The 22,797-nt window shown below is 43.6% G+C and overlaps 4 protein-coding genes and 2 non-coding genes across 6 annotated transcripts; 4 read left to right on the plus strand and 2 right to left on the minus strand.

Moving 5' to 3' along the window:
- Positions 1-4,066: 4,066 nt before the first annotated feature.
- LOC136932135 (U1 spliceosomal RNA) lies at positions 4,067-4,229 on the plus strand. Its single transcript, XR_010874481.1, has one exon. It is a non-coding gene; the product is annotated as a U1 spliceosomal RNA (small nuclear RNA).
- An 829-nt stretch (positions 4,230-5,058) lies between these two features.
- LOC136932146 (U1 spliceosomal RNA) lies at positions 5,059-5,221 on the minus strand. Its single transcript, XR_010874492.1, has one exon. It is a non-coding gene; the product is annotated as a U1 spliceosomal RNA (small nuclear RNA).
- A 1,069-nt stretch (positions 5,222-6,290) lies between these two features.
- Positions 6,291-8,793, plus strand: grpel1 (GrpE-like 1, mitochondrial). Its single transcript, XM_067261493.1, has 4 exons — positions 6,291-6,380; positions 6,988-7,141; positions 7,447-7,528; positions 7,616-8,793. The coding sequence occupies exons 1-4, from the start codon at positions 6,313-6,315 to the stop codon at positions 7,960-7,962; spliced, it is 651 nt and encodes a 216-aa protein (XP_067117594.1). The 5' UTR covers positions 6,291-6,312; the 3' UTR covers positions 7,963-8,793.
- Positions 8,794-8,850: 57 nt separating this feature from the next.
- On the minus strand, positions 8,851-13,874 carry tada2b (transcriptional adaptor 2B). The gene is made up of 2 exons (XM_067261492.1): positions 13,578-13,874; positions 8,851-13,169 (listed from the first exon to the last, which is right to left on the minus strand). Exons 1-2 carry the CDS (start codon positions 13,845-13,847, stop codon positions 11,949-11,951), a joined length of 1,491 nt encoding a protein of 496 aa, XP_067117593.1. The 5' UTR covers positions 13,848-13,874; the 3' UTR covers positions 8,851-11,948.
- Positions 13,875-14,129: 255 nt separating this feature from the next.
- cfap184 (cilia and flagella associated protein 184) lies at positions 14,130-16,713 on the plus strand. The gene is made up of 3 exons (XM_067261491.1): positions 14,130-15,005; positions 15,514-15,861; positions 16,108-16,713. The coding sequence occupies exons 1-3, from the start codon at positions 14,208-14,210 to the stop codon at positions 16,447-16,449; spliced, it is 1,488 nt and encodes a 495-aa protein (XP_067117592.1). The 5' UTR covers positions 14,130-14,207; the 3' UTR covers positions 16,450-16,713.
- A 2,287-nt stretch (positions 16,714-19,000) lies between these two features.
- Positions 19,001-22,792, plus strand: LOC136967780 (uncharacterized). Its single transcript, XM_067261712.1, has 6 exons — positions 19,001-20,867; positions 21,078-21,241; positions 21,336-21,556; positions 21,723-21,852; positions 21,931-22,046; positions 22,249-22,792. Exons 1-6 carry the CDS (start codon positions 19,049-19,051, stop codon positions 22,787-22,789), a joined length of 2,991 nt encoding a protein of 996 aa, XP_067117813.1. The 5' UTR covers positions 19,001-19,048; the 3' UTR covers positions 22,790-22,792.
- Positions 22,793-22,797: the final 5 nt, after the last annotated feature.

Genomic DNA, 22,797 nt, shown 5'->3' on the forward strand with positions numbered 1-22,797 from the left:
TATTACAGACAATCCCACAGTCTGAAGAACTGTAGAGGTTATACTAGTTTGTCTCTGTCTGAAACATTTGGGAGAGCATGCCTTTGTGGGTTTGTAGAAAAGCCTACGGCTTATTGGGGCTAAAGGTCCAACGTGTTCTAAACAGATCCAATCATAGAAGAGTTAGATTTTCTATTAGAAATAATCGGCCATTACTTCTTTCCGCAAGCTGAATTTAGCTATGCCCTCAATTAATTGATATTGTCAGCCGCTATGGAGGTTTGTTATTTCGTGAAACGCAGCTAGCGGTCAGTGAATGAGAAGTCGTTTAGCATTTTCCGATTATGCCCCTCCGAATGCGACTCTAATGAGATTGCCTGCCAGTCACCTGTCACTTACACATTTTAATATTTTGAAGTCAAATCACAAAGCTAGCTACTCTTTCTGTCTATATTTAAACTGTTAAAATATGATAAATGTTCTAGTGCTGCAGTCCATTCATTTCCCAGGTTATCTATCTGCGTTGCAAAAGGTATAGGCTAGTCTTCTAGACTCACTGCCTAAGCGGAAAAAGAGGATACTTCGATCCAAATTAGTAGGCCATAATTATTTTTCTGCTTTGCTAACTTTATTTTATCGGGTTCAGATTAAGTGGTGAATGGTTGTGTTTAGTCTTTATGGATCAATGGCTTCAGGTATCCAAGGAAAGGGGGCCAGACTCAATTTGAATATTCGATTAGGTAAACCGCTTGGAGTGGGGGGGGGGGGGGGGGGGGTGAGAGGAGGGACTGATATTTTCTGACACCATTTTTACGTCCATCCACCCATCCATCCATCCATCTTCTCTTTATATTTACTGATTTACTGCACATACACACACAGCACCTTAGAAGAATGCTGATTATGATATGTGTGCGTTCAGAGAGAGAGAGAGAGAGAGAGAGAGAGAGAGAGAGAGAGAGAGAGAGAGAGAGAGAGAGAGAGAGAGAGAGAGAGAGAGAGTCTCTAATTGGCACAGCTAAACTGGGGCTGAAGTGTAAATATTCGACACTGCTGCATTTGCTGTATTTTCTAGAACAGTTGATGGTGAAGAGAATGCCAGAAGAGAACACAGGCCTGAGGTTGCAATGTGTCCCAACACAATATGTCTAGTAGTTATGGAACAGGGTAAAGCATCTCAACAATTCCAACACTTCCCAAAAAGAACAATTCTGAAACTTTTTTATAAATGTTCTCATTGCAATGCATACATATCATTTTGAACTTTTGTGCCCCTTTACATGGATGTTAATCAGCGTAAATTGACATTAGTCTATAGAAATGCCTCTGTGTACACAAAACTAGTGAACCTTTCAAATGGGGCCCACACCCAGTAGGCTGTTTGGTTTGATAGAAGTTGGAGTTGAGAGGTTTGCTGTTCATAACCATGTGGGTTTATATTCTGATATCTGAATCATTCATCCTTGGTTTTCATCAGCTGTTCAGATAGATGTTAGAGGACGAGATGAAATATTTACAGAATAGATTTAGATTAAAGTCAGACTATTGAATCTAGGCTGGTGGACCAGATTATATTGTTACCATTTTCTATATTAATTGGTGTCAACTCCCAATCACTGGGATTCTCAATGGAAGCCATCACTCTGCATGTCTTGCTTGTGATATATTAATTCACTACGCTAGCCTATGGCATCCCTCCATCTCACTCCATCTCATCTTGAATCGTTCTTCTGATCCCCAGCACTGCAAACACACACAAACGTGCACACTCTCTATCACGTCCGCTCTCTCTCTCTCTTAACCTTTTACTGCCACTGCCTACCCACCCCTGCCACACACACACACAAACACATAAACACACACCTTGGTCTTGTGCAAGAGTCATGCTGTATTTCAAACCCGTTTTAATGGGATGTTCCACTCAAGTAATGAGGCAGCCAGCAATTGACCCCCTCCAACCCTAGGGGTAATTACCTCAGCGGGTTAGTCTCAAACCAATCACCCCCTAACCCACCCTGCCCACACACACACACAGACACACACAGCTTTAACTGAATACCGTAACATCTTTTCAGACACACACACACTCACACACATTGGGAAAAACTCATCCATTCTCTTGCATGAAAAGACACACTGCTTCTCCCACACAGACGTCACCACTGCCCCTCTCTGTCATCACGGATTAACCAGCAGCAGTGTGACAACTCGGGCTCAGTATATGTCCTCATGGTCACTGTCTTTGTATCACCCCACCCACACACACACACACCACACACTTTCCTCAAAAGGGGACACACACACGTATATGTAGCCATCAGCAATGTGTGTGAGTGAGACATGGACCTTGGGGAGAGCGTGCTGTTCACCTTGAGCACACCGAAGATTCCGAGAGAGGCTGTAGCATTCTGTTAATAGAGAACAGGCCCAATTTAACAGACCTTGGTAATGTGTCAGTCTCTATCACACACACACACACACAAACACAGACATTCAATTAACCTTCAGAGAAGCAAACTGCCAGCGAGAAATAATCGAGTTACTATCTCATTGATAATACAGTATATGGGGTTGCATATGTGTTTCACTTTTTATGTTTCACCTGGCCTGTACATTCCATGGCCACTCATATACAACATACAATATTTTTGTCAGTAAGGTCTGGTTTGCCAAAACAAACTGTTAATGAATTGTCTGACAACACAAACTGTACCTTGGCATGAATCACTGCAACTGTGATAATTGTGCACTATAAGTCCTTGATTTTCTGCTGCACTTACCATGTAAATTACATGAAGGTATGCTACTATAGCTGCGACTACAGGGAGTCAGGTGGCTGAGCGGTGAGGGAGTCGGGCTAGTCATCTGAAGGTTGCCAGTTCGATTCCCGGCCGTGCAAAATGACGTTGTGTCCTCGAGCAAGGCACTTCACCCTACTTGCCTCGGGGGAATGTCCCTGTACTTACTGTAAGTCGATCTGGATAAGAGCGTCTGCTAAATGACTAAATGTAAATGTACAATATGGGTAAAGATGCTCACAACATTATGGAAGGAAATGACCTATCCAGTTATTTCAGAGTTAAGATTTTGTGATTTTCAAAGTAAGGTTCAAAGGAGGGATGGATATTTCTAGAAATCCAAGTGGAAGTTCACTTTCCACTTTGGACCAGGTCGCCCCCTGCTGTTCGTGCATGGTAAGGGACGTTAGATCTGGAATGGATCCGAGTCATGCAGTACTGTCTCTGATATGGTTATACAGTCAGCCCCTTGAAGATGTGCTGAAGGTGTTGTAGGAACAGCAGCATGAGGATGGGAGGTTAGGAAGAAACACCCATCCCTGCATACATTATTAAAAACTCTGAAACACATCTGTTTTTCACTGTTTTCCCAGTGGTGACTTATTGTTGAATGTTACCCCTTCCCTCGTTCCTGATATCTGATTTAATTCCTTCATGTCCCTCACTCACTCCACTGCTCTCTCTCTCTCATCCCCTTGCTTTCACATCTCCTCACTCTCTCTCTGCCAGTATAACATCAGATTGCTATCCTGGTGCCTGTCCTCAGTGAGATGGTAAATAAACAGGGCAGCCATAGTAGAGGGGCTGTCGGTCCCACGAAGAAGGACCATTTCAACTTTACTCCAGAGCCCTGAGGAGAGAGAGCAAGAGAGCAAGAAGAATGGGGGGGGGGGGGAGGAGGAGTGGTGCTGCAAGGACAAAGACTTGTTCAAGGTTGTGAAATTTTAAAAATTATGATTTTCTTGTATTCATAGGCTACTAGATTCAGGGTCAGAGTTCAACCGTTCGAATTCAGCACTGAAATAACTTAATATTTGAATATTCACCAGTCTCGTTATCGTATTTTTTGGTAACATTTACTGCAATGCATTGTGGGTTTGAGACAAAAGTAGATTTAAATTTAGTTTTAAAACGCAGCCAAAAGCTATTTCTTGTGTGTATTCGTTTTTAAATGAATGGTTATTTGATGCCTTTCACGTGCAATGGTAAAACATTAAGTAAATTTGAACACCGTCACTTTATAGGGTACGCATGGAAATTACTAATCCCCAATGACCAGTCGCAGGTTCATTCTTACCTGGCAGGGGAGACTCCATGATTACCAAGGTGGTTCACCCAAGTCGAGGCACAGCCATTGCACTTCGACTGTCTGACGCTTGCGAATTTCCCATATGTGGACATCTCGACTGCATAATTTCTGATAGTAGGGGACTGCGTTCGCGCTTTCCCCTGATGTGAGGTTGAATATAAAGTTTCAATATGATGGTTATGTAGACATCTTAGAATTTTGTTTATTATAGCAGAATTTGGAAGAGCCACATTTTGTATCGAGGAAGTATTATTGCACAGTTCGCAAATTAAACTGTTCAATGGGATGGTGTGACAACGGTAACATGAAAGAACGAGTTTCTGGAGAGAAAAAAAAAAAAAAGTAACAGAAGGAAGGATGTTATATCATTAAACACAATAATATAATGCTCCTCATCTGGTGCGTCGGTGCTCCTACAGGTTAGACACATCCCACGTTGGAGCCTGGCAGAGAGAAAACATCACACGTTTGATGAAACAACGTCGACGGTCTTAGATCGTGCTCCCCTCCTCTCTTCTCGCTCTCTCACTCGTTCTACATTCGGTCACATCTGACGAGGCGGAGCTAATTGATTTCCATTCCGGTCCCGCTTCTCAACGCTCCACCTGTACAGATGTTTGAGAAACACTCCGAACGGGAACAGAGAATTATTCATCTGCGAAAGCGGAACTGCACAGTGGGTGTTCTTTAAGGATTCCGAATTAACCGGCGCGCCTCTCCTGAGATGATGAATCGGATGTCTTTGATGGTTGGATGCTTGCTCTTGTTTTTGAATAGAAAACTTGTGTAGATTGTGTCAGGGCATTAAAGGTCTCCCACCACACACACACCGCCACATCAATTTCACATTTCCATGGTCGTTCAGTCGATCTTGCTGCCCCCCTTACTCAATAAACATTCAGTTAGACATGCAGACCCACTCGTTTACAGCCATAACAGGCCCTAATGTTAACTCGTTTTACGACCTTATACCAGGGGAGAGCGCAAACACAGTCTCCTACTACTAGAAATTAAGCAGTCGAGATTTCCACATTTGGGTAAATTACAAGTGTCAGACAGCCTAAGTGCAATTGCTGAGACTGAATTTGGCTGAATTACTTTTCTGATCATAGTGTCTTACCTACCATGTAGGTACAATTTTAATATGGACCGTGGGGACTACTTATTTCCATGCGTACCTATAAAGTGACGGTGATAAAATTTACTTATTTATTGTTTTACCATCGCACGTGAAAGGCATCAGAAAACCATTAATTTAAAAACGAATACACACAAGAAATAGCGTTTGGCTGCGTTTTAAACCTTTAAATCTACTTTTGTCTCCGACCCACAATGCAGTGCAGTAAATGTTACCCAAACAATACGAATACGAATTATTGACTTATTCTAAATGTGTTATTTATACTTAGGTGTCCGTTTCATTGTGACAGTTCAATCACTTCAATATTTTAAGTAAACTATATCATGGCAAAGTGCCCCTTTCGTCGCCGGCCAAACAGGCTCTAGCCGTAATCACTGCAGTTCCTCAAAACCGACACTAGGATTAAGATGACGTGACATAACGTTCACAAAACACACACACCTAATGTATAACTAATAACCAGAACCCGAAAAATATTTTCCAATGGCTGTGCTACCAATCCACGAATATACCCTGGATTTACATGACATTGATTTGATTTAAACAGATTAACAGTTTCCCAGACAGATTATGCTCCAAGCGTGTCAACCGGATGACAAAGTTACTTTAACTGTCTAGCCGAGCGCCCTGCCAAATCTCTTTTAAACTGTTTCAAAGTGTCAAGAGTGCTATCAATAGTTTCAGATAATTTGTTCAGAGCATTCGTTGTTAAACTGAAATTATCCTGAAGGATTCATGATTACCATCATTTTAGAATCATGATATGTTCATCAATAATTAAAGATAGCAAAGATAAATAAACTTGGCGACATTAAAATATATCAATAGAGTTTGATACGTTGGTAAAGTGGAGATAACCTTCAGAATGAACGTTTTCAGGGAGAAATTCTGTCCTTGATCACGTGTAGTTTTCGACCTTTAAACTGATTTCAACCAAACTATACACTGTCGTCATACTGATCCCTAACATTGATTGGACGCAGCAACTACGCGCTTTCTATTCGACTCGAGATTGGCCAGACATCTTATGCTCCTGCTAGTGTGTTACTCTGCCCCTTCAGCGTGTGTTAACGCTGTAAGTCAAGATGGCGAGCTGGTGTGTACGAGCTGTCAGACAAAGCTACTCAGTTGTAGCATCTCCATCACTAATAAGGTATGCTATTATATCTTTGGAACTTGACACGTTAGTATCTATACTGTCCTTCATGTCATCACTTAGTTTTTCAAAGCTGGTGAGCGATCTGACTATCTAGTTGCATAAGGCTTGGCTTTCAAGCTAGGCTTGCTAGCTAGCTAGCTGATATAAGTCATTGAGACCGTGTTGCCGATGCTTGTTTCGTAATGCCTGCTTTGACAGTGGCATCGAGTGTTGGCATGTAGGTGGATTAATCTCAACCATAGTCTATATAATCCATTTGTTAAGCAAATAAATAATTTGATTACTCTGACAACCATGCACCTCTGATTCATGTACTACTACTAGCCTAAGAAGCTCACCTTTCTGGTTCAAATCACCCTTGGTTCTGAGGTCTGAATAAGTTGACGTTACATAAATAAAGTGTTGCCTTTAGGATAAATGACTATAGTTTGCTGGGTATTAAGACACATTTTAAAGCCGTTGGTAGCTGAATTAGTTTACTAACGATAGCTAGAGTTAATAGCCTATCCTAATATTCTACTTTGCCATACACATATCGAAGTTATCCAATAGATCTGCATCTCATTAAGGACCATCTAATGTGAATTGACCTCGCTTTCAGAGCGTCTTCGGCGCGGCTGCTATGCACAGCGGCCCGACAGAAGAACAACAACGGGTCAGAGGAGGATGGGAGCCAAAAGCCGGAGCAGAGCGCGTCAGAGAAGGTCTTGGCTGAGGAGAAGAGCCAGCTGGAGGAACAGCTAAAAGAGGTCACGGTGAGGAGGATACAATGGTGTGATCGTTCTTTCTGGCAAGGTTTTTCCAAAGATTTCAGACTGTTAAGATAGACTAGTGCATTGAGGTTGGCACTGTCATCCAATGAGAAAGACTAGTGCATTGAGGTTGGCACAGTCATCCAACGAGAAAGACTAGTGCATTGAGGTTGGCACAGTCATCCAATGAGAAAGACTAGTGCATTTAGGTTGGCACAGTCATCCAATGAGAAAGGCTTTCTTTTCAGCTGTGTCCTTATGTTTCTACATATGTTCTCCTTAACTAACAGTGGTATCTCTGTCTCCAGGATAAGTACAAGCGAGCGCTAGCAGATACAGAGAACCTCAGGACGAGGAGTCAGAAGATGGTGGAGGATGCAAAGTTATATGGTGAGCTCAGAGTTGCTTGTAGAGGAGTACAAAGAAACAGGGATTAAAATCACGCTCTGAAACGAAACGCTTCTGCACTCTAACCAGGAATCCAAGGGTTTTGTAAAGACCTGTTGGAGGTGGCAGACATCTTGGAGAAGGCTACGGAGAGCGTTCCCAAGGAGGAGGTGAACTCTCAGAACCCCCACCTGAAGAATCTGTACGATGGGCTGGTGATGACAGAGGGCCAGATGCAGAAGGTCTTCACCAAGCACGGCCTGGTCAAGATCAACCCCGACGGGAAGAAGTTTGATCCCTATGAGCACGAAGCCCTCTTCCACGCCCCCGTCAAAGGCAAGGAGCCTGGCACTGTTGCCGTGGTTACCAAGGTGGGCTACAAGATCCATGGCCGCACCCTGCGGCCAGCGTTGGTGGGTGTGGCCAAAGGACCTTAAGGGAAGTTGATTCAGGGTTTTGAAGAACACAAATTGTTGATTGTTAATTTGTGGGGCCCTGGGCAACGGATAATCTATGGTACAACAGGCTAGTCATAGCCCCCAAGTTACTCCCCTCCAAGGTTAACCCCCCCAGACTCCCCGACATCCATCCCATCCACAGGTGCCTCTAAAAGGCAGGAATCCAACACGACTGACAGGCTGTTTTTGACCATGTTTTTTTTGTTTGTTCCTGTTTTTAAACCAAAGCCACAATCGAATGGCAGTAGAGAAGAGAGCTGGTTGTAAGTCATTTCATCATCGATGTCAGATTCCAGCTTTTTTTTTTTTTGTCAGTCTATGTAATTGTGCTGTTTCTTATGTTATGTCATGGGGAATGTCATGGACCTCATTGATTTTAGACCATTACTGTTCTCATAGGAGAACCACAGAAATTGACTTGGGTCTTTATATTCTGAGCAGTCTGTCCACTCTAATATTCACATGAGTGTAAGGAGGCAGATAAAATGGGGTGTGTTCACCAATTCACAGAGCTGATGCTATAAAGAAATTGTGTGAAATGTTTGACCGATCCTTATTTTGATCTTCTCAGTCACTGCACAGTATAGTAGAGTATATGGTTCTCAAAATGTATCTAAAATAAAAGAATCACAGATAGTTCCTGCAGTAAACCTTCCCTCTCTGCCATGTCTGGCGTTGAAAGGTGTGTTGGGATTTTGATACCACAAGACCTTGTTCATTCATGAAACAATTTGAATTGAATGCTACATGTGAGTCTGGACGAACGTCCAATTAAGGGTCGTAGCATCTTAATAAATATATTAACTGTGACGACTATTGGTCTTGGTCTGTTTCATATTACTGTTGTACATCTTGACACATCCACTAACGATGTAACTAGAATTGAGATGTTCTTATACGAATATGAAGCACCTCAACTCATTACATGCCGATAAATATGATCTGGAGGCTTGAAATTAAAAAGTATAGCACTTTATTACAGAACATTAATTCACACCATGTCTTGTGCAACTACAAAATGGGAAAACAATAAGCCTTTTAACAGTTGACTACCCACTTCTTAACATGGTTTGATTCCTAAGCATACGACTGATATACATGAACAGCTTAACAACATGCTGCTTTTGAGAGAACACCTAAGGCTTTTAGAATGCTTCTTGCTAGTCTTTCAATGTTTTTATTACAAAAGTAAAAAAAAAAATGTTCTTGAAATAAAATACTGTACATTTCACAGGTCAGTTTTTATATGTTCCTTTTGATTTATCTTACAAAGAGTATTTACATTTGGTAAAATATTTTAAGCAATATTTCCCACTGAAATAAAATATAGAAATTCCCCTTCCCCCATGTAAAAGTAAAATCTAAAAACATAGTCAATTTAGATATTTTGTCAGTTACACACCATTTGCAAGCCATTTTCAAAACACTTGGAAAACACATGCAAACAAAAACACAAACACACATTCCAGTATGTTGACAGTTTAGAACTAAAGAAAATTATGACAAATAACCTGAAAATATAGCTGGATATCTGAAGTGAACAGAAATGAATAACACAGACAAGCAAACAGCAAACTAGAGATCACTTCTGCATTAAAAAGTCAAGAATGCGCTATGTAGAAGTAACTATTAATGGAAAGCAAAAGTTTAACTTTGAGAGCGTAGAACTCTTTAACTCTTCAGTCATCAGGTCTGTGCCATGCAGGTGGTGAAGTAGTTTGGCACAAGATGGCATACCCTGAATAGTACAACGCAAGCATGCAAGCCATTCTTTAGAAAAAGTATGTACGAGAAATGGTAGACTTTGGATGAAATAATCAAAAGGAGAGAAGATCATTGTTTATTTCCGAATCAGTCTAGTTATTGTAGGCAGAAGAACACAAACAGATGTAATAGGAGCTGGCAGTCAACTTACTGGGCTGTTCTAACATAATCTAGGCCACACTGACCATACCCTTGACCCCTTCACCATGGAGTATTTCCCAGAGGGACAAATCTTGTCAGCCTTCAAAACATTTGTTTTATATTTTACCTTTTTCTCAAAACTCTGGGGCTGTCAGTTTGAGAAAGATAAACCACTGGACCAAAGTGTTTTCTGAAGAACTAACTAACAAGAAACAAATTATTTTACCAAGGTCTCCTCTATAACATGAAGGAATGGGACTGTTAGGACATGACCCTTAATTGGAAACAAACCCTCTTAATTGTGAAGAAGCATGACTTGTAAAGACTGCAGCCATTAATAAAGTGAAGGCCTAAGAACACACTGTTACTTCCATCCTCTCTTTCTTGGCCCATGTCCCAGTTCCGTGCCCTCGCTCCTCCCTGTCAACAGACGCCCATTCAAGAACTTAAATTTACATTTAAACGGAGCTCCTCACTGATCCAGTCACAGAGAGCCCTCAGTGGAGGAAAGTGAGAAGGAATTAGAAGAGCTGCCACTATGGTCTGCACAGCAACAAGACTTGTTCTGCTTGTAAAATAAATAAGGAGATCTATGCTCAACTGTAAATAAGGCAGTTTTGGACAGGAGTTGAATTAGAGGTAGCATTCTTATTTTTTATGTTCCAAAAGAATTTAAACATTTGGTAGTCCAATATTTTTACCTGCTTTTGAGGTATTTTGTGTTCACTATCAGCACAAGATCAAGGTCACCACACCTAAAATTGTTTCCATTCAACCAACCCACATACACATCCTAGTTTTCAAACATATGTTTATAGGTGTTGTCTGTACATCAAGGACACAAAGGTTATCAGGAGAACCTGACTATACCTATGGTTTTCCATTCGTATGATGACATTTCTGCTGAACCCCTCTACACTGTCAGTCTACCCTTTCCTCCAAGAAACACTTCAAATTTCTCATTGAAATGCCATATAATACAGCCAAGTAACTGATACTGTGTTAATGAACATGCAACAAAAAAAACTATTTTTAAAACTTGACAGAAAGATAGTTAGTCGTTGACAATTCAAATAGCTAACAAAAACACCACTCATACGACAAGCAAACTAAACCAAACAGGAAGCAGCAGGCAATAACAGAACAGTCATTCCCAGCACGTTCCTTTCATCAACTAACATTTGTTCAAGCAGACCAATGCTGTTTTCAAATAACACTGAAACCAAAAGGCAGGTAAATGTACTGTAACCTCTAATAGGAGTTAGAAAACAGTAAAAAAGACATGCTTGTTTGGCAAGGAGGAAACATTTCAGATTTGCATCTAGGGTTCATCACCATGTAAACGAGAGAGCATCTCTTTTGCTTTCTACAGGGAAAGGTTAATGATAGAGAACATAATCAAGTTGAGCAAATGAGAAGTGAATGGGAGACTCAAAGGTAGTTTGGTTACATCCTATGTGTCATGGAAATGGCACAGTTAAACTAGTCCTTGCCATATTTCCAGCTGTATGTACTGTACAGGTACGGGGACTGATCTGGACAAATAAGTGGTGGGCTGATAGCTGCCAAATACTGATCCGTGAGCTTAGTCTTCCTTTCTTCTTGAAAAAAGCTACTATGCCCTCTCCTTCAGGAACAGTGATTGTATTGCTGTTTAGAATCTACTCAAAAGACAGCTTTCAGAAAGCTTTTCTCAACCTGTAAGTAGACCTTGTATGTATTAAAACACAGTGTCATTTTTGTTTGTGTCTCTTCTGTTAAGCTGAAACACTGTACTGCCAACCTTGGCCATACAAATATAACTATACTATGGACTCTTACGATTCAAATGCAAAAATAGAGCCTACATTTGTTCCGTCACTCTTGTAAAGGGTATTCAAAAAACTTTAGTCAGGGGAAATCACTATTTTCTTTTAAATATACATATGCACAAAAACGTTCTGTGAAGGACGTTGGACAAGATTAGATTAAAAGGCAATAGAATCGGGTAGTTTGGTCCGCCTGGAAAGAAACGCCACACGGTAACCAATCACAGAACAAGAGTTAATGTCAGTGGATTGTTATGATGTATCCCGAGATATCCAGCCACTCTCCGTGAGGAAGCTGAGGATGCGTTTCTTGAGGACCTTGTCGAGGTAGCTGGGCAGCCTGCTCTTAGAGGGGATGCCCTGGCGTTTCTGGAGGTGGTCTTTGATGATGATAGTCTTGACGGTCAGGTAGCGCGTGGGGCTGAGGTTGAGCGAGTTACACAGTACCTTCTCCCGGTCTGACAGCAGCTCGAAGCCCGGAAGATTCTCAATGGCCGCAAACTCGCCATCTTTGCCTTCCTCCTTAATGCTGCCGCCCACGCCTCCTGCCCCGCCACCTCCTCCTCCGAGCGCCCCCAGCCCCCCTCCCAGCCCGGCCCCAGCGCCGAGCCCCCCGCTGGCCCCCCCGCCTCGCTTGGAAGTGGTCACGCTCTTGTTCTCCTTGCGCTTCTCCCGTTTGTGGCGCGAAGCTTCGTATTCTGTGGACTCCTCCAGGCGCGTGATGCCGTTGCGGCGGTAGCGCTGCAGCTCGCGGACCTTCGCCCGCAGCACACGCTCCTTGTGCATGTTGTCGAAGAAGTCTTCGAACTCTCGCTGGGCCATGAACTGGCACAGTGCCCGCAGGCGTACGCGCTGCTCCTTCTCCTCCTTGGTGATCTTGCGCTTGGGCGTGTTCGGCACCGCCCCTGACCCTGCCGTTACCACGGGGACCGTGGAGGCCGCCGTGCCACCCACAGTCCCCGCGGCTCCCGCGGCCACTCCTCCGCCGCCTACAACCCCCGTAATCCCCGGCTTGTCCTTCTCCTTCTCCTTCTTGTCGCGGCCCAGGAAGACGGGCACAAGGTTGTAGTCCCGAGCGATGTTCTTGCGGCGCTGTCTCTCCCGGAGCTTGCGGACGTACATGTCGACGTGGGCACGCTTCATCTCGATCTCGACGTCTTCGTCGTCGTAATTCACCGACAGCCCACTGATCAGCTTCTCAGCCTCCTGGTCGTACTCGATCTCGTAGTCGTCACGGAGGGGCATGTAGCCCAGCTGCTGCTGCTCGGCCAGAGTGACGTCCAGGGGGGGCAGCGGGGTGGTGAGGCTGGGAGACAGGGGCCCACCGCTGGGGCAGGTGTGGTCCGTCACCCGGTTGGGGATGCTGTCTGGGATGCAGGCTTTGCCCAGGTTACCGTGGATGTACATGTTGACATAGTGGTCCATTACTTCCTGGGGTGTCCGGGACGCCACCACGTTGGTCGCCATATCCTCCTGGAGAGAAATACACATACACCAACATGTTGGAAGGGACATAACATACAACAACACAGTTAGGCTACATGCTACACGTCAATGAAACGTTAAGTGGGTTAGGCCCTTATATTATTGTATGAATAAATATTAAACTTCACATTTTATTTTGCATTCATTGCACGCATAATTAAAATAGCCAAGCTTCCTTGCTGTCTTAAATGCAGCAAGCGTGCAGTTCTGATATCGATGTTATCAACTCTTGCAAACTCAACTGGGACGGTAGTCCTGTTAGTTTGTAAAGTTGCAGCCCCGGTTCGTTTCCGGGTTCATTATGCAACGTTTTAGGAAGGAAACTTTAGCGTATCCACAATAATAGCACACACTTTGCAATTGTAGGTTTTTAAGATATCGGTAAAAGTGAAATACCCAGTTTCCAAATCCATATTGCTCGATCGCATCGAGTAGCGACTGCTCTTCCCTGCTAGTCCATCCTCCCTCCGCTTCGGGACCCCAAAGGGGAAAGCGCCCGCCGTCGACATGCTGATAACTGTGCCATCGCCGATGATTACCAATTTCTGCACCCGCTGAGAAGCACTCCGGACATAATTCGATGTCCGGACAGTCATTGCATCGAAGCCGCAGATTTGTAACATCTGCAAGACAGTTCACACAGTACTTCTTCCCTAGATCGGCCATGTTGCTGAATCCTGGTTGTTGTTGGAAGCAGCACAGCCGCTGGAGGGGGGCATGCGTACTGGTGTATCTCCGGTCAGAGTACTGCGTCTCATTAATATTAATGACCCATTCGCAAACGGTTGTGATTGGCTTACACACCAGTTTCCAGGACAACTCATAACACCGATGGTTTTCATTGACGAACATTACAGACTGTTTCGAAGTTAGCCGTAGGCTTTCGTCACCGTGTTTTATTATACAAAATACTAAAAATATCAAGAATTTAATGAGAGGCTTTACATATAGTGTTCAATAGGACTAGATTTACTCATTGAGATTGACTCATTTAAAACTCGAAAAGATTAGATAACAAGCAGTTCCATGGATGAACAGCCAGAGCAAAGTGAAAGTGACCTAAGCCTTGGAGTTGAAAACACAGACTTGAATAATGACGAGCCAGTCCAGGAAACACAAGCTAATGAGACATCAGAAAAGGGCCAATCTCCTTCTCTTAATGCCAATGCTGAAAATGCCCTGGATCAGAAAACAGGAGAGGTTGATGAAGCCACGTCAACGGAGGCCCTGGCTGAGACAGGTGTGGCAGGAGGAGACACACCTGAGCCCGGAGAGGACGCCGGAGACGAGGCGCCCACGGTAACCGACCAGCCCGCCAGCGTGGCGTTCGACGAGGGCGACGGCCCAGAGGCGACAGACCTCAACGGGGAACCCCTCTCCCGTGACGGGAGCGTCATCCTTGAGGTGGAGCAAGACGACAACAGCGACCACAGCCCTGTGCTGTTGGAACTAGGGACGCCGAAGAGCGGGAGCTGCAGCCCGGAGCCGCAAAGTGAGAAGATAGAAGAGCGGCCCCCTCCGGCTGAGGAGGCAGGCCCGAGGATCAACTACAAGGAGCAAGTGAACCTTCTCCACGAGCTCCAGATGGAGAACGAGAAGCTGAGCCAGCTGGACAGCCAGCTGCAGATGAAGCTGGTGGAGTACATCCGGAAGAAAACCGGGGACGATACACAGAAGGAGAAGGCTGCGTTGGACCAGGAGCAGCGTTACCAGAAGTACATGGCCATGATGGCAGACCTCAAGTTGCAGCACCAGCGTGACTCTGAGGCGGGGCGGTTGCAGGCGGAGGACTTGAGGCTGCAGGTCCAAGAAAAGCTGATTCAGGTTAGAATGGATTTGACCTTGAGAGACAACTTGATTTGTGAGATTCACTGCCAATCGAGAATCCCTCATGCCAAGCCCCACGTTATTAGTTTGTGGCCGAACCACAGTGGTTTGGAACAATCAATGGCCTATGGATATGGATGAAGTAGGTCTATCACCTGTGATAGTCACAGTAATAGACAGATGGTTCATACAATCATCTGCTGTATTTTTGTGTATTTAAGTGCCTGCCCTTTTCCAAACAGTTTCCAAGGACAACTTCCCAGATGGTTCAGTGTAACAAAATGGTTAGAATGGATTAGAGGGAAGAGAGCATCTGGCAAACTACAGGTCGAGTTACTAGGTTTGAATTTAAAGACAGGCTTTGACTTGCTCTGCGGGTGTGTGCGGCCTATGTGTTGTCTGTTTTTAGTTCCCACTTAACTCATCTTTGGGTCCTTCAGCAAGGCACAATAGCAGGTGTTCATTAATAACGAAAGGAATATTTAATCACCAATGTGGTTTTCAGGTGGAGAGCGAGTGGCAAAGCGTCATGGTGTTGAAGCGCGACGTCGCCGTGGCGGCCCTGAGCCGGCGTCTGGGGAAGCAGGCGGCGCAGGCGGAGGTGGAGCAGATCCAGGCGGCCGAGCAGCGGCGGGAGAACGAGCTGGTGCGCGTGCGCCTGGAGAACATCAAGCTGAAGAACAAGACCAAGAAGTACGAGGCCACGCTGCGCGCCAAGGAGGAGCTGGCCGAAGGGCTCCACCTCATCGACTTCGAGCAGCTGAAGATCGAGAACCAGACGTACAACGAGAAGATCGAGGAGCGCAACGAGGAGCTGCTGAAGCTGCGCAAGAAGATCACCAACACGGTGCAGGTATGTTGTTGGTGGCCACAAACTGGTTGAAGGTTTTCATTTGGGAAAGCCAGGTTTGATACCTTAGACGAGTGGTTGCAATGGAGTCTTTGAGCAAGGCTAATGTGCACTGTGTCCAAAAATATTGTCTCCCCATTTATTTATTATTTACGCTACTCTTCTCTACTCTAATACTCTCTATTCTATGTCCTTGTGGTTTTTGACTCTTCTCTATGCTGTGCTCAACTGTTCCACTGGTTCCACCAGGTTCTGACCCATGTGAAGGAGAAGCTCCAGTTCGTCCAGACGGAGAACCTGGCCAAGCGGGCCCAGCAGGCTGACGTGGAGGCAGTGTTGGCCTGCAGGCGGGACGTGCTCACCAGGACCAAGCAGGCCCGCGACGGCCTCCGCACGGACAACCTGCGGCTGCGGCAGCGCAGCGGCCTGCTGGGGAACGAGACCCTGCTGAGGGACTTTGAGGAGAAGGTGGACGCCTCCGACGGCCTGGAGGAGAGGCTGGAGAGGCTGAAGCGCCGGCACGCCGAGCTCATCCTGAAGTGTGCCGGCGTCAAGAAGAAGCTGGAGCAGACCAAGCCCCAGTCACAGTGAGGAGAGCCAGCACACACACACACATTGGTAAACACATACACACCTATGTACACACACACACACACAGGTACACACACAGGTACACACAAGTACACACACAAAGGAACACAAATGACATAGGTACACACTCACACATAGGAGCACACACACAAACACAGGTACACACACACAGGAACACACATTCACAGGAACACACACACATAGGAATACACACACATAGGAGCACACAGATCGACCATGCATTACCTAGACACATCGGGAAAAAACAACATTGCATATATTAATATAAATACACATTAAGTAATAAAAAATAATAGTATTTGCTTTTATTTGTTCCGGTTTGCATTATACAAATTAATTACAATAAATGCTTGCTGAAAGTTAAATGAGACTGTTCTCTTTAATAGGCAACAGATGGCAGTGTTGTACATAAAAACTGCTGGTTCTTTCGGTTATGTCAGGTTGAGATTCACATGATAGAGTAAGTTAACTATCGTTCATTTAACATGTATTTGATTCGAATCATTGTCATGCTCTCACATTCATGTTGCCGGTAAAATCAGCAATGACAATATCAGCAATGGTGAAGGCCCATCAACCAAACAGTAACAGGGAGTCAGGTGGCTGAGCGGTGAGGGAATCGGGCTAGTAATCCGAAGGTTGCCAGTTCGATTCCCGGCCGTGCAAACTGACGTTGTGTCCTTGGGCAAGGCACTTCAACCTACTTGCCTCGGGGGAATGTCAATGTACTTACTGTAAGTCGCTCTGGATAAGAGCGTCTGCTAAATGACTAAATGTAAATGTAACACATAGAGCTAATCCACTGTGTACCAGGATTTAGTGACACCTGGGATCAACTATGTTTTGGTTGCTCATGGGGACTGGATGTCTAACCCTAGAATCCTCTCCAGTGCGCTGCCCACCCAATGTTCAGTATGATCCACACACACACGCATCCCATCCACATGGGTTAGACTTTCAAATTGTTATGCAAATTCAATTTGCATAACAATACTCATTGGGGTACTTACTAGGAGTACACTAGTGCACCTCTACTGTTATCAATAAACTGTGATCTATGTTGTTAACATTGAAAAGGTTTCATCAGCTTGAATCGCGGGCCGAGCAATAACTGTAGATAAGGCTGTTATTTAACATGTTTCTTGATAGAAAGTCTGTGTGTGTGTGGGAGGGGGGGGGGGGCAGATTTGGTGTTTTCAAAATGTCTCTATAATGAAACCTATGCCCCTGCAAGATATACATTTTCCATTTATTTGGAACCAGTTGTCTTGAAATAGAAATATGTAGTGTTAAAAAAACTCTGGTTTCTAGCTAACTTTAAGGAAGTAAAGTGGAACCTACAGGTATGATGGTATCACAGGTATATCCATCAACGCCGCCACTTCTAGGCCTGTAGGTTGCGGCAGTGGTTCCACCATGGTTGGATGGGCTGGATCAGGTGGCAGTGTGGTTATGGTCAGTGGGTCCAAGAGTTGAATTCTACAAATTGTCTACATGTAAGTGTAACAGCGGTTGTCAAGTCGCCTGTCAGTGTTGCTTATTCTCGATCTCTCACACTGGGCTTCAAAGTCGGGCCCTCCAACCTATGAGCATGACTACTAACCAGCTACGCAACCAAAAAGTTATCTTTATGCTGGTGGACTGTCTTTATAATGAGGAGTGAGTTTACAATTCACCTCGGCTACATAAGCATATTATAGAATCAGCACTTAGTGGTACTGAAATAGTCACAGTGGAAAGTTCCTTATTTTGCAAAATAAATTATCTTAATTTTGCAAACCATTTATCTTTCATTGACAGGAAGGAAATAGATTTAACTGTTGCCCATGTTAAGTAAAGTTGCATGCGAAGTAAAGTTGTCTCCAACCTTACATCATGCAATGATTGTACCCACCTGTCAATCTTAGAACCTTTTTATTTTCAACCAATACTCAACTCAGAAGACATCTTTATGGCGTTCTACAGGTGACTTGAATGAAGGAGCCTGCCTATGTTTACTTAGTTGCTAGGTGCAACACAGAGAACACTGGCCAACACAGTATTCAAAAGGAGGGTCATGTGACTTACAATAACTCGGTTTGTGCCCATATAGGGTGAATGCTTCTAGTTTCGTTTCCTGGCAGGTTTCCTTTTACAGTCACCTGAACACACCCTGTCTTTAGATTATTGTATATTTAATTCTATTCTAATCCCACTTAGTACTGCTAGTTTATGTACCCTTAGTATAGATAGTCCACATATTTAAATTTTAGGTATATGTTTATTATGCACCTTCCTGCCAAAGCAAATTCCTTGTCTGTGCAAACTTTCATGGCGAATAAATCCCATTCTGATTCTGATTACCTTAGTTATTAATGTCAGAGGCATGTCACCTGACACTTGTCATCCATGTTGATCTCCCACAGATAAGCCATTGAAACTGTACCACGTTTAGGCAATGATCCAAGAGTTTTGGATGCCACTGATGCCAACAGTCCAAAGTCAAACAAATCCTCTTATACAATGCATCATAAACAAAAACACCAAAAAGCTAAAGAAAAATATTACAGATCAGAACATAAATGGACTGTACCCATGCATGGAGTGGAATGATGATGTAACCCCCTTGATTGCTGCTGTTGCAACTAGCAATGTGAAGGTCTGTTCTTTCCTTTTGAAGGAGGGTGCTGACCCGAACCAAGTATCAACCCGCGGGTTGACACCTCTGCATTATGCCTCTATGCACAATGCTCCAGTGGAGATAGTAGGAAGACTACTCAATGCAAAAGCCGATCCGAATGGTGTTAATGTCAATGGTCATCCTCCAATGTTTACACCACTTCATATGGCTGCAAAAAATGACCGAGAGGATATTGGGAAGCTCCTCATCACAGCTGGAGCATTTGTGACAGTGTGTCATGAGTCTCTTCCAAATGGTCATGTTTTTAATACAAATATGAATAAGATGATACATAATTTGGCATTAGCTGGGGACTTAAGTATTGATGTTTCCAAATTAAAGCATCACTTAGACATGGAAATAGCGGTACAACAAAAAAAAACAATAGAGGTTTTCACACTCTTCAACCAATATTTGCTTGAAGATAACCCTCAAACCCACTTGAATATGATTGATATTTTATTTTGCATAAATGGGCCTGATAATATACAGAAGGAGTACCGAGAAAAATGCATGATGTGGCTGAAAGAATCTGACAATCTAAACGTATATATTGAGGATACAATCAAACGTTTTGACACAATTCCTAAACAAAATTTAAAATTCAGTGTTGTCAGAGTTCTTGATACAGCTTTCCGCACCATGGAAGAGATTCCAGATGGTGTTGCAGTTAAGATGGTCCCAATACTTCTCAAACTTCTCTCCACAAAAATTCAAAATGAGCAACTACTTGTTCTGAGAGTACTGTATGTGATCACCCAGAAGACAATGGTAAAAAAGGGCTGGGATTCATGTCTCCTTGACATGTTAGGCAAGAAAATATCCCCTTTTGTCAAGTCAGAAGACTCAGACATTAAGACACATGCCTTCTGCATATTTGCAAACCTGCGTTCATGTGAATGGGACATTTCATCATTTGGAATAAGTTCAGTGCCAAAGGAACTTCTCACATGTGCTGGAATGGCGATGGATGGAACACTTAAAGACAAACTGAAGGAGCTGTGCGAATACTTCAGCCGATCATCTGTCACAGATTCAACACACACAGGTGAAGGTTCAAATGGTCATCAACCACAACCAAAGAAGAAGAAAAAAAAGAAGAAAAAAAAGAGCAAGAAGTCAGAAATCCAGGAGAAGGATGAAGACAACACTGTCTGTTCCACCTCCTCTACTCCTGTTGAAGAGTCGGGTCTTTCAAGTCTGAGTACTGAGCCATTTCACTCCTCCGAAACACCACAACCACGGAAGTGGGTTGAAATCAGCAAACGATGGAAGCCCAAGTTGGAAAAATTAGCTCACATGGATGACAGGCAAGTCACTAAAGTAGGTAACCTTACTTATGTGAATACTGGAGAATATCGCATAGCAAAAGGAAGTGATGGGACAGAGGTGTTCCTGGGCCTCAGGGAAGATGGCACAGAAGTAGCTGTTAAGAGAATGTCCAAGTCAAACTATGAAGCTCTCAAGAATGAGAAAGGATTCTTACATCTTCCACATTTGGACCATCCCTGTATTGTCAGATATGTAGACTTTGCAGAAGATATAAACTTTGGTTATCTTATTCTTCAACTTTGTGAATATACCTTGGAAGAATACATCAAGAATGACATGTCAAACAAACGACCCAATGTACTGGAGAAATTTGCACATGAGTTACTATATAGTCTAGAAGTGCTTCATTGTCACTCACTACAGAATATTCTACATCGGGATATAAAGCCACAGAATGTTTTGATAGGTAAGACCAAACATAATGGTTGATGATTAAATGATCTCTCTATTACATTTATTGCATCATATAAAATGAGTAACATGATAACAGTAATCTTCTCAAAGCATCTTTCTGTTTTTAAATGGAAAAACCCTAAAGAACAGTTAGCTTTTGTTCTTTGTGCTAGTACTTTTAATGTTATTCTTAATTATTTGTTTTGTACTGTTTTGTTTTTAGACATCACAGACAAAGCAAGATTGTCAGATTTTGGGATAAGTCGACGTTTACCAAAAGGACAAACAACACTTCGCACGAGCAGTGCAGGAACAAAGTGCTGGAAGGCCAGAGAAACTTTAGATGACAGCGACAACACAGCATATAAGAAGAGTACTGATATCCAGGTTGTTCCAACATCTGTTCATTTCTTTGATGTCACATTTTCAATAAGTAGCTGTATCTTGATTGCTTGTTTTTTTTTAAATGTGTTATTTCCAGGTGGCTGGGATGTTGATATATTACATCCTGTCAGGTGGACACCACCCATTTGGAGAAGGGATCTATTGTGAGTGTAACATTCATGAAGGAAAGTACAATCTGAAGCATGTTGACGACAGGGTGGCAAAAGACCTCATTGAGTGGATGATCAATGAGGAGCCAAAGCAGCGACCCACGGTGGAAGAAGCCTTGGCACATCCCTTCTTTTGGGACAAAGACAAGTGAGCAGCACTCTTTCCTGACACATTTGTTGAGCCCAGACACAAATTTCCCATTCTTTTTAGACAATTCTTATAGCTTTTACAAATTTTCAGGAATATATATTAAGTATTTAAGTACTGTAAGTACAAATATAATATATATATATATGTAAATTCTGTTCTCAAGGAGGGTAGAATACCTGAAAGAGGTCGGAAATCAGCCAGAGGCAGAGAACTGTCGTAATGCAGATCCTAAACTTCTTGAAGTCATGTCCCAATGTGATAAAGGCCAGTCCTTCAGTGAGTGGAAGACTAAGGTGAGGCAAACAGCAAGTGGCTGATTATCCCAGTGTATGGACAGAAGATTCATTTGTGTCTGTTATGTTGTGTTTAAGCTGCCCACTGAGTTGGTGAAGAAGGTGGAAGAATGGCAGAAGACGAAAAAGACGAAGCTTTACCCACAGCATATGCTGGGATTATTACGCTTCCATCGTAATCTCTGGGCGCACCAGTAAGTCATATTGGAGCATTAATTCATTATATTAAATACAAGCTAAGGCATCGCTGGCGAGGTCACGCCACTGTGGGAGTGTCTTTTGGTATTGCATGGTTTGGGTTCTATGTATGAATACAGTAACACATCATCTAGCACACTTGTCCCACACAACCTGCCTGTGTAACTTGATTGAGTTTTCCCCTTTGTTTGCATGCAGCGGTAAAGAAGCAGTCACTGTTGACCTGATCCAGATATTCCCTGATCTGTTTGGATGTGTATACATCTTTGTCAAAACACTTGGTTGGAAGTCAAGACTGTCGCTACAAAAATTTTGTAAAATAAAACATTCTAGTGCCAGTGCTGCAACCAGGTCGTCATCCTCTGAGTCCAAGTCGAGTTGTACAGTCCCAGTGCAGGAGTCCAAGGCTTCAGAGAAGGAATCTGAGTTCAAGGCTCCAGAGAAGGAGTCTGGGTTTAAGGCTCCAGAGAAGGAGTTTGAGTCCAAGTCTCCTGAGAAGGAGTCTGAGTCCAAGGCTCCAGAGAAGGAGTCCGGGTTCAAGGCTCCAGAGAAGGAGTCCGGGTTCAAGGCTCCAGAGAAGGAGTCTGAGTCCAAGGCTCCAGAGAAGGAGTCCGGGTTCAAGGCTCCAGAGAAGGAGTCTGAGTCCAAGGCTCCAGAGAAGGAGTCCGGGTTCAAGGCTCCAGAGAAGGAGTCTGAGTCCAAGGCTCCAGAGAAGGAGTCCGGGTTTAAGAACCCGTAGTATATGTT

This window comes from Osmerus mordax, chromosome 23 (assembly GCF_038355195.1).
Source record: "Osmerus mordax isolate fOsmMor3 chromosome 23, fOsmMor3.pri, whole genome shotgun sequence".
Classification (NCBI taxonomy): Eukaryota; Metazoa; Chordata; class Actinopteri; order Osmeriformes; family Osmeridae; genus Osmerus; species Osmerus mordax.

Excerpts from the sequence above, each read along its gene's own strand:
- cfap184 (XM_067261491.1), top strand. The coding sequence starts at position 14,208 with ATGGATGAACAGCCAGAGCAAAGTGAAAGTGACCTAAGCCTTGGAGTT. Across the intron at positions 15,006-15,513 it reads TCCAAGAAAAGCTGATTCAG|GTGGAGAGCGAGTGGCAAAG; the intron begins GTTAGAATGGAT and ends TGTGGTTTTCAG. Across the intron at positions 15,862-16,107 it reads AGATCACCAACACGGTGCAG|GTTCTGACCCATGTGAAGGA; the intron begins GTATGTTGTTGG and ends TGGTTCCACCAG.
- tada2b (XM_067261492.1), bottom strand. The coding sequence starts at position 13,847 with ATGGCCGATCTAGGGAAGAAGTACTGTGTGAACTGTCTTGCAGATGTT. Across the intron at positions 13,170-13,577 it reads AATATGGATTTGGAAACTGG|GAGGATATGGCGACCAACGT; the intron begins GTATTTCACTTT and ends ATTTCTCTCCAG.
- grpel1 (XM_067261493.1), top strand. The coding sequence starts at position 6,313 with ATGGCGAGCTGGTGTGTACGAGCTGTCAGACAAAGCTACTCAGTTGTA. Across the intron at positions 7,142-7,446 it reads AACAGCTAAAAGAGGTCACG|GATAAGTACAAGCGAGCGCT; the intron begins GTGAGGAGGATA and ends CTCTGTCTCCAG. Across the intron at positions 7,529-7,615 it reads GGAGGATGCAAAGTTATATG|GAATCCAAGGGTTTTGTAAA; the intron begins GTGAGCTCAGAG and ends CACTCTAACCAG.
- LOC136967780 (XM_067261712.1), top strand. The coding sequence starts at position 19,049 with ATGGAGTGGAATGATGATGTAACCCCCTTGATTGCTGCTGTTGCAACT. Across the intron at positions 21,242-21,335 it reads AGAAGAGTACTGATATCCAG|GTGGCTGGGATGTTGATATA; the intron begins GTTGTTCCAACA and ends TGTTATTTCCAG. Across the intron at positions 22,047-22,248 it reads CGTAATCTCTGGGCGCACCA|CGGTAAAGAAGCAGTCACTG; the intron begins GTAAGTCATATT and ends GTTTGCATGCAG.